At 35.9% G+C, this 15,730-nt stretch overlaps 1 protein-coding gene across 2 annotated transcripts in view; it reads left to right on the top strand.

Annotated features, from left to right (window-relative positions):
* SLC16A10 (solute carrier family 16 member 10) overlaps positions 1-15,730 on the top strand; it is a 91,270-nt gene that overhangs the window by 52,714 nt on the left and 22,826 nt on the right. For both annotated transcript variants that reach the window (XM_080388200.1, XM_080388199.1), the window contains 2 exons: positions 10,538-10,682; positions 14,092-14,530. In XM_080388200.1, the coding sequence (XP_080244326.1) occupies positions 10,538-10,682; positions 14,092-14,530 (584 nt within the window). The remainder of the gene's footprint in view (positions 1-10,537; positions 10,683-14,091; positions 14,531-15,730) is intronic.

Below are 15,730 nucleotides of genomic sequence, written 5' to 3'. Positions count from 1 at the left end.
TTGGAATCTTCTAAAGAAACTTATTGCGAGCTATAGCATGTGATTCAACAGCTTAAATGGAAGCTTTTTGTTTAAATTTTCTTTTGTCGTTTACTGACTGTAAATATCTAAATTATATCTCTTACCAGTAGTAATTATCTGCAGTGTCTAGTCAAAATCCTTTTGGTATTATGAAGAAATGAAAATATGTATAACCTCTTGCTTTTCATTTTTTGCAAACTGGATATTAGACTGAATGGGACAGATGTGAACTCCAAATCTAAGTACTTCAACAAGCTGTAGTTCATGTGTACTGTATCTGTCAGACTGATTTATTGCAGTTCTGTATGTGAAATATTTCATATGCAGCAGATCATTCATGAGGTTTTATCAGCTGTAAATCTAAGATGAAATTACTTTGTGGGCAAAGTAGCAATTTGCTCAGGCTTTCTAGATGTGTGGCAACCTGGGCATTTGGATTCCTGGAAATCTGATAGGTAACTGCCTGAGTAGTTGGGCACTAAATTAATGAGAAATAGTTTATTGTCCCAGTGGGTGATATTGATAGACTTAAAAATTTTGGATGGTGATGAGGCAGAAAAACAAGGTCAAGAGTTACAGTGGCTAGTTAGCTTGGTTACAAGGGTTACAGAGTGCAGAAGCAGTCACATGTGTGTGTAACTGATATAAAGGGCACTTGCTGGCATAGGGGATTACTGTCATATGCTTTTCCTTGTATTTGGTCTCATGAAGCTTTCCATACAAATGATTTCCTCTTCCTGTTAATCCTCTGAAAGAAACAACCCTTTAATCCTTTTGTTTGCTGTTCAAAAACTTATGGTACCCCTGTTATTCTACTAAGTTTTCAGTATTTAAAGGGAAGAGGAGATAATGGCTGAAAGAAAATAAGATGCATGTAAATATCTGTTTTTCTTCAGCCTGTGAGAACAGCATTTAATTCTTAGTGTCACTTAAAATAGTCCAGTTTTGGAGTTGTGTTTCCATTTGGCAGTGTATTTCTGATGAGGCTGATAAATACGTATGTAAATACTAGTTAAAAGTAAGCATTCCTTATGAAAGGTGGGCATACTGAACTGCTTGTCACCGCACTTTACCTTAAGATTGCTTTTTTAAAGTCAAATGTAGCTTTCTACTTAACTGATAGCACGAAACAATGTTACAATTGCAAAGACAGAATTTTGCTGTATAGTTCCATGTTTGTACTTGTAATACTACGTGCAGGTACATGCCTCTGAACATCTGTCTGTTTTCTGGATTGAAATATCCTGTTTCAAAATAGGTACTTCTGTTTCCATATAAATGCTGATTCTTCCTCTCTGAAGCAGATGCTAGTTCAACAATCAGATCTTACCTTGAAAAATATGTGCCCATTACAGGGTCTAAATGATTTGTCCTAAAATCACTTGTTTGGCTGGAGTTCTTTTGCTCTTTGTGATTGTTTTGGGTTTGGTTACTGTACTTTTTTCTTTATGGTAAATAGTCTGTCCCTTAATAAAAATGGGGAATTGTTTGCTATTAAACCTTAAATTTGATGCTTTTAATGACTGTTTTGGGTGGATAGTGGGGAATGTTGGTTTGTAACATTAAGAGATCTTTTAGGTAACAGTTTGAGCCTTGAAGATATGGATTTAAGACCTAAATAAAGTTTGGTTATTTTGTAGGGACCTGCAGAATAAAAGGGGAATATATGCTGATGTAATCAGAAAATACATGCTGTTGTAGTATGTCTTGAGGATGTTCATGAAGTTGCTGAGATGTAATAGGGTCTCTTAGCCAATTCTGATTGTTTCAGAAGGATCTTTGTATATGAAGAGTTAAGGTTAGTTTGTAAGCTGCTTGATAGCAAACTATGCTCCTGAACTTCTTCAAATAGCGTACCAAACTTACTTGTGAAGATTCCTTTATCTTGTCTGTTTTTATCTTCATCATGGTCTCACAAGGATTTGTGTTGCTGTTGAACTAAAATGTGTGCTTGTGCCATTTAAAAGTCAAACTTGATCTGCAGGTCTTTCCCCTGTCTCACTTGCATTCACTAGGGTGAGGAAGAAGAACAATAGCTTCACTAAGAATTTTGGAATTTGGGTCTTGAGGTCTAGTCTATGCTATAGCTTTAAAACATGAGACTGTTGCATGACTTGTTCGGTTGCAAATATATTTGGAATATGTATGTAAGTATTGGTTGTGAGAGCAGTCAGGATTAAACCTTTCTGGCAAATCAGGTTGTCATCTTTGAATTTAATAGCTAATACTTCTTATGCAGAATGTTACTGATCCTAAATCAAAACAGAACATGATGCTTGATGTTCAGCTGTGTGGTGTGCATAAAAAAAAAAAAAAAAAACCAAACCAAAAAGCCCCAGTGCTAATTGAGGTGGGGGTGGGGAGATAAAAATGTGCCTGGAAATCAGTTCTGGGATTCAATTTTATTTTATTTTATTTTTTGTTGGGCTGTTAGTTGAAAATGTGATTACATTGTACTTTGAAAACTGCCTCAGACAGTCAGCAGAAGACATTCTTGCATGACTTCTAAAAGGAAAAACATGTGGTTACAGCCATTTCTTATCGATTTGTTCCTTGTTTGTTCTTCCTACCACAGCATTTTCAGACTTTATTAAGTGTCAAAGGTCAAGCTCAGTTTGCCATGAAGTCCAAATGCATGTGTTTTTCTGTTAATGATTAGTTCAGCCTTCCTTTAAAGGTTCCTGAAGGCTTAGTACTTAAATTTATACCAGCAATACTTTGCCTAACAGTGCACTTCTTACTTTTGAGCTTTTGTTCTAGATTTTACAAACTTAAGCATTTGCTTGTTTTCCCCTGACTTTTAAAACTACATAGATGATCTGCAGTCTCTCTGGTAGTAAAAGTTGTTTGCTTCTAAGAACATCTTTTTCTTTAACTGTTTCAGGTTCCTATTTTATGCCTTATAGTTTAAGGAAAATGTCATGATCGGTTTCCCATACTTGCTTTGGATTCATTATTACTATCTGTTTTGTTGATTTGTTAAAGAGGGTACCAACAAGAAAAAAGCCCCCCAAACTCTGCCTAAGCTTGTCTTACTATAGCAAGTATAAATTAGATGGTAGTTAAGTAATCAGCTAGTTGCAGTGATATGGGATGTTTTGTCAGTGCACGAATACCCATTTTTCTGACTGCTCTGTTTTCCTGCTGTTTATGCTCACAAGGACTTGATCTCAGTAGAAATTCTGATCTTCTGTTGTCATTACTTGTGAAGGCAAAGGGTGAAAGTAGTATTCCTATTTTTGTAAATAGCAAGCTTAGGGACAGTCACTGTATTAAGGATATGTGTGAATCTCTCTGGCACTCAGTCTTTTCATCCGTCACCCATTGTGTCAGAACATTTATGGTGTATAAAGCCTTGGAAGAAATCAGTGTATGTTCTGACTTTATACAATGTTTGGTTTTGTTTCTTATACCTATTATATGAGCTTATTTTGCTAATTTTACAACATACTAGTGTGTTTATGCTTCTTCCCACATTGTGGCATCAAGATTGAAATGGCACGTACAAACCTGAGGTAGAATTCTGGACTGTCATAAGGCGCATATACTGAAGAGAGTCTATGCGTAAGTGCAGGAAAGCTTACAGGTATTTGTAAAATCTGTGAGTTCAGTCTTTTCATTCAAAACAAACTAATTCAGACTGCCAGATGACAACTTAATGTCTTCTGAAAACACCAGTTATGCTTTCATGCTTGTGATATTGAAATGGGGGGTCTGTTCAAAGATCTAATTATTGGGATCCAGCAGTTCATATATAGTTCTTGGTTTCCGACTCACTACAACTACCAGTATCTTTCAGTAATAAGGTTATTCAACAAAAGCCTTGCTCCTCAGGGACAAGCGAAAAAAGAGTGGAGGAAAACCCAATGTCTTATATTCCTATCCAATACTTCCACTAGCCCCTGGTTCATAAACCTTTGTGTATTGACCAGGATCTCTTTGAGTGTGTTATTGAAATCCAATTAGATTCTTTATAGATCATTCTGATTCTTAAATCCTGTTCAAGATAGCTTTGGTGTCCAAAAGAAGTGGTATTTCCTTGTGCTTAATTCTCTTGGCCCAAAATACTTTTAGAATTTTCATTTAAATTGGGATTCAATTTTTGGATAATGTTGCTTTAAGGGAGAGCCTAGCTCGGATATCTGCAGACTGTACACTTGAAAGCAAGCAAACTGAAAGCTGTAGTCACGTAACCTGAGTTCAGAGTATAGATTACTTCCTGTGGCAGCATTATGTCAAAAAATTATTTTTAGTCCTTTAATCACACACTTTTTTTTCTAATGGGATCAGCAGATCTCTTGAATAGAACAAGCAATGCACTTCCTCGACATAGGAATTCTAAAAGTGTCAGTACTTTAGCACAAGCTTGTATCATTGTTTTCAGGGTGATTTCAACATCTGCTTTCCTTTTCTATTGGTGTACTGTTGTGCAGTCTGTGGATTGCTCAGTAATGGGAACAGCTATGTAGAAATTAAGTAGCTCTTCCTTTTGCGCACACAACTAATGAAATTCTTCAGAATTCATGAGAAGCTGCTGAGCTGGCTTTGAAACAATTTTCACAGGCGTGTGTAAGCAAGGCATGTAGCACAAGGCATTTGGCATCATCTTTGGGTAGTGAGTGATAGGCTGGTTAAAAATAGGCTTGGCAGTTTCCAGGAGGCTGACCTACAGAGGCTGTGTGTGGACATGGGAGAGTATTCAGATACTTGCTGGGTCTAATGGTTCTGTTGCTCTGTTGGTTACCTAACGTGTTTAACAGTTCCCTCTTTTGGAAATTACTAGCTTTTCCATGGAGAAAGAAAAATAATGGATAAAAGAGGTTGTACCTGGAGTGCCTTAGGCAACAGGTAACCCTGTGCTTTCGGGCACTGGCAACAAGAATAAAACAATGTTGATAGGAAAAGCACATCAGTAGGAGGGAGATACAGTAGTTCTAAGCAATGAAGCTTACATCTATAATGCTAACAATGAGTTTCGTGAGATTTGTGTAAGGACCTAATTGGCTTAGAATTCAAGGATAGCGCCAAGTCGTTCCCATTTCCTAAGTGGGAGAAAAAAACCCCCAGGGTTTGGTTCTTGAAAGAGTTTTTACATCTAAGACTCACAAACAGATTTATCGTTGGCCTAATATTGCCAACCTAAATTTTTTTGTCTGAAAAACTGCTAATGTTTAACATGATCTTTAGAATCCAGTTTTTCAATAAACTAAATTAGGGTTTTAGAACCGTATTCTTCCATACATTATAGTGTCTTAGAATAATTTGAGTTGGAAGAGACTGGTCTGGCACCCCTCACTCAAAGGAGGGCCAAGTTAAAAAAAATAGATTGAACTTCTGAGTTAGATCAGATTGTTCACGGCCTTGTCCAGTCAAGCTTTCAATACATCCAAGGATGGACACTTCACAGCTTTTCTGGACCACTCATTCTGGTGTTTGACTACCTTCATGGTGAAAAAATGTTTCATAACACCTAATTGGAATATCACTTATTGCAGTTTCAGTTGTTTTTGTGTGCTGTCACTGTGCACCACTTGAAAAAAGACTAGCTCTATATTCTGTAATAATCACCTGCTAGGTACTGGAGGCACTAATTGGATTCCTTTTGAGCTGCTGGACAAATTCAAACTTTGTACTCTGTCCTTGTGTGTATGTTGGTGGCTGATGGTGAGACTTGCTGAGTTCTTCTGTTATTGCTGAGTGATTAATATGGCAGATTAAACTCAGTGTACATATGTGTCTTGTGGAGAGAAATATAATCCAAATACGTGCTGAAAAAAAGGGCCTCTACATCAGTCATTATCATTGGCAGGAGAATAAGGTCATGGATAGTTTTTTAAATATCTTTACTCTGAATCAGTTGCAATACATTCTTTTTTAAAAAAAAAAGAAAAAAAATTACACTAGCACAGAAACTTATTGTTTGTCCTATATTAAATACTGTATGCAGTTCTGACTAACTTGGCTTTGAAACAGTATGATACAATTAGACTCAATGTAAAGGGGGAAGGGGGAAAAGTATATCTTCTATAATAGTCAAAGTAAAAAGATGCTTCATTTTGGAGAAGAAACTAGTATGAACAGATCTGATAAAGACATATAAAACCATAGGTTGCAAGAGGAAGTTTAGCAGGGATCGTTAGTTCATATTTCTTACAGCAGAGGAATTAAGGTTATGAGCATATTAAAAAAATCCTTGAAGTTCATTAAAGAATGAAGGGTGTTATCTCCGTGTTAAGCCAACCACCTGAAAGACACTTGGGAGGATAAAACTGCTAAGATTTTTATTGTAATACATAGAAAAACTCTGACTGTGAAGAGGAATGCTATGGATGAATAGCCTTAAATTTAAATTTATGCAAGATAAAACATTCCAATGCAATATGGTATTAATGCTTTCTTTTCTGTTGCGTCATAAGTCCTAGTGCTTGAGTCTAAATAATGAACTAAAACATTAAACAGCTTGATTTGTAGTTTGGAATATAAATATGTATTACATAATCTGCCTGTGACAATGGGCATGGTTTTGTGAATAGTTAGATACTATATAGCTGAAAACAAGAGAAGCTCTTTAAAATGGGGCTGATTATTAAAACTCACAGTAAAACGGCATAATTGTGCAGTACGTGGTATAGTTTCATTTCTGTAGGCCTTCGAACAGAGAAATCACTAAAGAAATATGAGAACATATACTCAGAATATAGTTGAACTACATACATGTTCTTTTATCAATTCACTACAAATGCAGCTGTGAGTTTTCATTTTAAAATAATTCTATTAACATAAAGTTTGGGGGTTTGTGATTGTTACGTGTTTCCATGAACAGACTTCAGTATAGATGCTACCAATGGGCTGTCTGGTCTGATATTTTTGGCTCAGTGATAACTTCTGTTCCATCTTCTAGGGAAGCTGGGGAATTCGTTATTCTGCAATTACATGTTTTGAGAAGCTAATTCTTAACTTCCAGTGCCTTAAGGAAGTTTAAGTCCTTAAAGCAGAAATAGCTTTTCTTCTACTGCAATCAAAATATTTTGTATATGAATATGAATACAGTTATATGTAGCAATTAGCTTCTGTGCTAGTATCTGGGTTAGCAGATGTGGAATATAGCCAGCTTGTGGCCAGGAAAGCAGCCAATAGCCTGGAGCAGAAATGTTTTAATTAATAAGTAATAACTGCTCTAGAGAACTTTGCTATTCTGGCAAGCTGCATTTGTAATTTTTCTTAGTACTTATTTGGGACAGTTGTTGTAATTTCTATTTAAAAAACATGGAAGACAAGTGTACCTTTTTCATACTGAGTAAAAAAGTATAAGAATGCTTGAAAACTTACTTGAGCAAAGTGGAATTGAAAATTACTTGGATCTATTGAGTATATTTTATAGCCGCCAGTTTCTTTGTAGGATCAAGATACTGCAGCAAGGATTATTTGCCTTAAGGAAATTAGTGATTTAGACATGTGCTGTTCTATTTGTATCTTAATTCTCAGTGCTGGGTTTCTTTGCCAAGGATGGGTATGGTAAACTTTCTTGAACTATGCGTACGTGTGAAATTAAGCTTCAAGGATATTTTCATTAAATAATAAAGCTGTTCATACAAGACATGCCAGCAACGTATCTAAGTTACATTTCTGTAGGACACAAGAGTCTGTTATTAGATTTGTAATTTGAAGGGCTCCAGTTTCCATTAGATAGATAAGTGGTAAAGCACAGGCTTCTGCTTCTGCAGTTTAATATGCTGTTCCGAAATGCTTTGGATGAGGCCAATGTGCTTCCTCTTACCAGTCTCTTGTGTTGAAAATCAGTGGGAACCTTTCTTCTTTTATTTAGGCTTTGCCTGCCATTGCTATAACAAAAAAGAGAGAATCATGTGGTAAGGAGGGCATATTTCTTCCATTAGTACCTGGAAGCATGAAGAGACAAAGTCAGCGTAATGTTAACTGAATGTAATTTGAGCTGAATGTTTGCACTTCAGGCTTTTATATTCCAATTATTTTATTAGCTGTCTAAGACATTACAAAGTACTGTAAACTGTTTGATCCCACTAAGGAGAATGCTAATTGAATCACAGCCTGTACTAACTAGAAATTAGGACTGCTGGAATCGTATCTGTGGCTCTGAAGTAATTTAATTTAGTCTGAACTTATGCAAGCTACTTCAACTGTTTCAGTTGCCCGATTTCTTTACCTGTTTGTCTCCATGAATGTGGTGCATGTACCTGTCCATGTGAAATTGGATTCTCATAAGCAGTAATCTCTGGTGGGCTTGCCTAGTCCTCAGTTGCCTTTGTGTCTTCTCATACCTAGGCAGGAAGGCTGGCAGGAGGCTCAAGCATTCCTTGGTACCTTCATACCACTGTAAATCTGATGACAGTGAGTCTTGTAATGCATATTTCTCAAGAATTATCTGCCTTTTCTCTTGGCCTTGGAGATACCCCAGGTGTCACAAGTATTCTGAGATTTAGTGCTGCCCTGCAAGTCACGCAGAGGTGCTGAGGACTGTTCGTGGTGGTGGAGCTACCATTTATTTGGGGGGTGTGTGTGTATGTGTGTGTGACAGAAAGCCATGGACATTCTACCTCCTAGTGTTTGCAGTTTCCTTTGGACAGTAGAACTGCAGGCTCTGTATAGCTCACTCTGGGAAAGAATGAGGAGTCTTGCTGAAGTTGGACTTCTCTACCTCCTGCTTATGAGTTGTAGTTGGTACAATGTTGTCTTGCAACATCAGGAGCCATCTGAGCTGTAAGATGGGACAGATCTCCAAGTCATCTCTTGCCACACCCAAGGTGCATTTGAGTCTTCCCTGACTGGAGAGGAAGAGAAGGGACAGATTCATTAATCTGGTCTTGGCCTTTCAGTGTCACAGGGGCCTTGTTCTCCCTAGGCTTTTGTGCTCTCCATTCACACAGCTCACGTTTCTGTGGCAGAGGTGGGTGCAAGGCTGCCAGGGCTGTCCTGTCTGGGTTAGTCATACCCAGGAAATACCCATGCAAGTACCTCACTCTACTTCAGATTGTGTCTTGAAACTCCATTATATTTAACACATACTCAAAAAACCTCAATAATACCCTCTGCTCCAAACAGTTAGGTCACGATTCATTGAGATCATTGTTTGCCCTAAAATAAAGGGTTTATTTCTTGTACTCTCATTTCTGTTTTTCTCTAGCCATCTGTTCTCTTTTGTCTTTCATTTACATTGTAAACTCTTTGAAGAATAATTTTTTTGTTTGCTTATTTGTTTTGCTCTGTCTTCTTTAGTGCCTTGCACAATGGGGTCGTCATTGATGTGTACGGCTCACTGGCGCTTTGACAACACTACTTTTAGGTCTTGGTATTGATAGATATACTTGAAAATATTCTACGTTAGGTCTCCTCATTATATTTTTTCCCCCCAGATAATTTTATTTGCCCTTATCACTGAATCACAATCATTTATCTAACTGTGTCTTTAAGAAAGATATCCTAAACAATATTCCAGTTACATAATCTAAAATCCATTCAGGTTGAAAAAGTTTTCTTCCATTTTCTGTGCAGTTTAAGAAGTTAAAATATTTTTTCCAATGCATCTTGCATCAACATCTTTTTCCACTGCCTGTTTAGACCTTTCCTCCCCCCTGCCCCCCAAATAGATGGGGACATTTACATGCCTGAATATACTTGTAACTGTTGTGCTACAGCAGCTTGATTTACCTTTATGCCCTGGGAGGACTGGTATGATGCAGAAAGTTGAATTTTAATTTAAAATGAATCAAATTATCTCCTACTCAAGTTAATTTGAAGAAATTTTTGGTACGCTTGAAATAAAAACCACACCTGTGGCTAAAACTATAGTGTACTCACCTGAACTGAAACTTATTATTGAAACTGTACTTTGGTCTAAAGTCTCATTTATAAACATTATCAAGCTGGAACAGTATCAGATGTAGTGATATTTTCCCATTATATATGGAAATGGTTGTGCTAGCTCAGGTTGTGTACATTACAGTGTAAAAGCCTATTGTTTATTTACTCATTATTAATGTTCAGTATTATCTAGGTCTATGTAATTAAGTTAAAAAATTGTTAACATTGAACAGCTAGGTCTGCTGAAAAAAGTCCTTAAAGTCTAAAATTAAATAAAGTGAAATGTACTAATTTATGTCAGAATGGGTATAGATATGGAGCCTCAAAGGTATCTTTAATGGCCTAGTGATCAGTTTGAATACTAGGTTAGTTAGGAGGATTAATTGTGGTGGGGTGTTTTTTTGGTTTTTTTTGTGGTTTTTTTAAGTAAAATAATAACAACTTCTGTAGCTAATTGCATTCATTGAGCCGATTAAAATTTGTTGATCATGTGAATTGGTTAGGCTTTTTTACCATGTTGGGTAAATATAATTAAAAATGTATTTAATTATTTCTAAAATATTTACCCAATTGCTACCCAGCTGTTACCTAAGATTTTATGTTGCTGAATTAAAACAAATGTTAGCTGAAAGCTTAAATCACTTGGTCTTCTAAAGCTCTGTGTTTTTCTATTTTGCAGCATGGGTGAGCTCTCTTTCTATGGGGATGGTCTTCTTCTGTTCTCCAATAGTCAGTATATTCACAGACCTGTTTGGTTGTCGAAAAGTAGCTGTTACTGGAGCTGCAGTAGGGTTTGTTGGACTACTTTCCAGTTCTTTTGTAAGGTAAAAAATTATTTTTGTTACATTCAAAGTATTTTACCAATTTTACAGTGTAGAGGTAGTGCTGATTCTGTCAACAGAATATGAAAGAGTAAGCAGTACTACTTTATATTATCTGTTAATTAGAAACCTTTTTTGTTTTTTTCTTTCTATGACTTGTGCAAACACCAAGTAGTACTTTCAATTTCAAAAATAACTTTAAAAATATAGTGTGACCTTGTCACAGCACTCCCTATTTAACAGGAACCACTATGTATAAATGTGGCAACAGCAAGACTAATGCTATGAGATCAACAGCATTGTCCTGGATAAACTTGTTGTATGTTTGTTTATGTATGCTGTGGTTTAGCAGGTACCTAAACATTGTTTCTGTCTTCTCCCCTGCCCTGTCCCCTCAACTTGCTTTTAAAACACTGTTTTAATGTTGATAAATACGCCACAGGAACACCTACAGGAAGGTGTTAATGTTCTAGTAAAATTTGATGTTTCCATTACTGGTTCAATTGCCAAACACAGAGATAGTGAAAACCTTGGTATAATAACATATACTTAGGGCTTATTTGCTTTACTAAAAGTATCCCAGTTCTTTCTAGTGTTATTGAAAAAACTTGAGCAGTAGTTGAACATTTTCCTTTCTCCAGATTAATGCCTAACTTTGTAATTTCTGTAACTTTTGCAGAATAAATCCTAAGTAGTTTGAGTGGCTGATTTGTTGGACATGCCCAGTAGAAGATGAGGAAACAGGAAATTTACTCACTTACTCTAGTCAACAGCAGAAATTGATTAGTGAGGATGGAGTAAGAAGTAGCAGGAAAAAAGCCACATTTACCTCTAGTTCTCAGTCTGCTTTTTGCTGCACCCTTAGCAGAATAAGTACAGGAACAATCAAAAGCAAAATTCAGAAAAGTTTCCTATATAGATGAAAATGTATTATAGTCAGGCTTACGAAAATGTGTGTTCTATGCCTGTAGTCTGAACCGGACAGATGTGAGCTGGCTGTCACCTGGATGGATGAATATCCATGCTGTGTGGCACTATGCCTGAACTAATAAGTCTAGTTTGGGCACGTGGCCCCTAATGTGAAAAACACATCCACAGATTTATAGGAAGAGAAGGCAAATAGTTCAGTCCTAGGTACTGAGACTAGTGTTTATATTTATTCTTGGAATAACTTACATTTATGGGAAAAAGAAAGCTTTGTTTTCTTGTTACTTGATCAAGCTTCTGATTTTTATTATATTTTTAGATTAATCCAAGTACAAATGTTTTGCTTAATTTTATTAAAGCAAACAAAAAATATCAGGAAGTAGGTTTTCTAAGAGGCTTGTTACCACAGGTGAGGTAAAAAATAAAAGAATGCATCTTGGAAAAGTCTTCCTTCTTGTTTTCCAGTAGTGTATTAAGTGATTAATACTGAAACAATCGTTTACAAATTAAATCTCTGGGTAAAGGAAAGATGTTTTCATCCATTGAACAAACTGCTGTCATCCTTGTGTTTCCCTGATATCCGATGGAACAAAGGTGCAGAAAAGGCATGCGAAGGAAGCTTATTTTGTAAAGTTTTTATAAACATTCTAGCTTTTTTGAACTTTGTTTTAGAATTTGAAGAGCGTTTTGAGATGAGAGGGGTAAATTCTTGGTGGAGTACGCGGCATGTTAATGTGCATTCTTGATGTTTCATTATGGTACTTACACTGAAATGATTTATGCCTATGATATCAATTAATTTAGGGAGTATAGTTCAGATACAGAAGTCTATGTTCTAAAAGTAAAATATTGTACAGTAAATGTAAATATCGTTCACTGCTTTTTTGTTACAAACTGATTTTTTTAATGTAACTTTTATCTCTTAGGAATCTGAGATGTAAAAATATTCGTAATGCAGGAAAATATTTTACTATGTATGTCATGCTACAGACTCTTTGAGTGAATCTACAGGTGCCAGCAGAAGTTCTGTCCTTTACTGTATTACAGTCCTCCTCTCGTTTTATAACTTCTGTTTTTATTTTGCCTGGTTATTTTCCATTGATAAAGGTAATCAGTCTTTCCTCCTTATGTTGTTTCTGCTGGCTTACCTTGTGTATAATCAGTTTCAGAAATTGATAGTTTAAGGCAGAAAGCAACAATATTATGTTACACAAATACTTTTTCCACAATAGTACACAAAAGCAGAGTTCCTGGTGTCAGGCCTTTGTTAGTCAAATACTATTTTCTAAAAATTTCTGTAATTGCATGGGAAGCTTGTGGACTGTATTTTGCTATATAGATAACAACCTGTGATGAAAAGCACTACATAAAGTATTCATAGTCCTTTTTTTTTTTTAAAAAAAAAGTTAATATATTGGCTAACAGGTTAAATGGTTTTCTGTAACTGCCTTAAAAGTAGGTGGTGGCTGATAGAAAAGAGCCCATAGTTTGTTGAAAAAGCAGCATAAAATAAATTAAATGAATCATCATGTACCATCTTGAATCTTGTATAAAAACATTTCTCACACATTGCCTCCTTCATCTAAATGTAAAAAATTCTTCCTTTGACTTATTAATATTACGATACTAATCTAATTAATTATAGTAACACTGTTACTTCATACTGTTAAGATTTCTTGCACAAGCACCTCTTTTAATGTCGTATGTCTCCCTGTGATCTAATACAATGGCTCTGCTTCATTTCAGTAGTATAGTAGATGGCAATGGTGGAGAACCTTCTGATGAAGATTCCCCTAAACAGAGCTGGAATGTTTCATTCTTTATTAACTTTTTCCTATTTCTTTCTTAGCATATCCAATATCTAGATCAAAACACTGAATTTTGAATATTTAATAAAAAGGGGATTTTTTGTCTAAAAAGATTAGTACCTAAAGTTTATAATTTGCTAATAATGTATTATTACCAAATACTGACAGTATTTTTGTTTTATTTTTTATTATTAATGATGTTTTCCACTTTTGCTATTGTATTTTCATAATAAACTATGTAAATACTTTATTTTTTGAGTCCATGAGGAGTGTTCACTTCTATGTTTGAACTGCTAGCACAGTGAAGAAATGCGTAAATCAAACCAATGTAATTTTCTTTGGAAAAGAGAAAAGCAAAACCCAGCGATGGTTTAACTTGCATTTGGCTGATTCACCCTAACAGTGATTTTTAAAACTTGTAGTGAGACTTTTTGGGTGTAATTATACTTGGCTTTTTTACCTGTTCAGTGAATTCTATGAAATTTTCAGTGGAAGAAAACAGCTGAATTAAAAGCTGATTTCATTTCATTTAAACTATAAGTACATACAAAATCTTAACTGACTCTGTAAGCGTGTCAATTCATTGAAAAACTGCCTTGCATATGGTAGGTGAATGTGAGCATACAGTGCTGTACAAAACACTAATGATTTTTTTTTTCTTTTTTCTTTTCATGTAGCACCATTGAACCTCTATATTTCACCTATGGAATCGTATTTGCCTGTGGCTGCTCGTTTGCGTACCAGCCGTCCTTGGTCATTCTTGGGCACTATTTCAAGAAACGCCTTGGACTAGTGAATGGCATTGTCACTGCAGGCAGCAGCTTGTTCACTGTGTCACTGCCCTTCCTCTTGAGAGTTTTGATCGATTCTGTTGGCCTATACAACACCTTGCGGGTCCTGTGCATCCTTACGTTTATTTTGTTCCTGGCTGGCTTTACGTACAAACCCCTTGTTCCCAACACAAAAGACAAGGAGGGAGGAAAGAAGGGACAGTTCAGATTTCCTCCTGGAAAAAAGATTTGCAATTTCTCAGTTTTCAAAGTTCTTGGTTACCGAATCTGGGCTTTTGGGATACCAGGTGCACTTTTTGGATACTTTGTGCCTTATGTTCACCTGGTAAGCACATGTTTCTTCCTACATATGATGTATTTAAAAATTAACGTATTTCCCTTTGTGTTAAGGACTAAGAAAATGATTTGAGATAGGAAGCAATATTTAAAGTGCAAGTTGTGTTGGGGAGAAACACAAAATTAATTTTGGTGCTCTGAGAGGGCTCTAATCAGAACTACTAGTTGATCCAGTTTAAAATTTTAGTTCCTTGTTCTCAATTGAAAATTTAAAATACTTTAACTATGAAGAAAGACACTTGAAAAGTATTCTGTGCTATTCCAAAGAGTTCTTTATTTTGGTACTCAGCTGCATACATTGCCAATTATATTTGTGTGTTTCAGAGGAATAATGGAAGGAATACATGACAGAAAATAGGTAAAACTTCTATTTTTTGTTCCTTTAAATTGAGGTATGTTTGTTAAAATGTGCATTTTTATAGTATATTTTTATAGACGACTTTCCAGGTTTATTAAAAGCAAAATACTTGGCTTTTTCTGTCTCAAACTTTGTCATTTACCACTATAGCACTAATATAACTGATCCTGTTATCTGGTGCTTCTAACTGCCAATTCATCAGTTTTTGTTGCTGTCAACAGTAATTGATGGAGCTTTAGCTTCTGATGATGGGGAAGCTGTCAGCCATTTTTTATACGTGTACTAAAGTTAACTTGTTTCCCTAGCAGATTTCCGCCCTACCCCCCATGGTACACTGTTAATCCAAGAAGTTTTGATGCAGCTGGGAGATGCATTATGTGAAATGTAGTGCAATGAGTGCCAGCCAGATACTTAAATGGTGAATTATTTTTGAATGGCTTCCTGGTGGTGCTGTTTAAACTGGAGTGATAACAAACCAAAAGGCTTAAAAGGGAGAGCGGGGGGGGGGGTGGGGGGGTGGGGAAAGCTTACAACCTGCTATGGGATGCTCTATTTAGACCATTACACATACCCACGTTCAAGAGTATGTGAATAGTACCCACTATGAAAACAGAATAATAATACTATTTATTATTTATCTATGATAGAACAGTAAGATTAATGATAATAGATGTCTTGAATTCTGTCAAAAAATCTTCAACTCTTTACAAGCTTATGCGTTTGTATGCAATATAGCAAAGTGGTGTGTGTCACTGCTTTCTGGTGATACATTGGTTAGGTTACTGACTCTTCATCAGATACTTACTTTTAAAATTACCTTAGAGTGGGGTG

The sequence above is a fragment of the Falco punctatus genome (genome assembly GCF_963210335.1).
Source record: "Falco punctatus genome assembly, chromosome: 5".
Classification (NCBI taxonomy): Eukaryota; Metazoa; Chordata; class Aves; order Falconiformes; family Falconidae; genus Falco; species Falco punctatus.
Note: the sequence above shows the minus strand (reverse complement) of the source record. Positions and strands in the feature narration are given on the sequence as shown.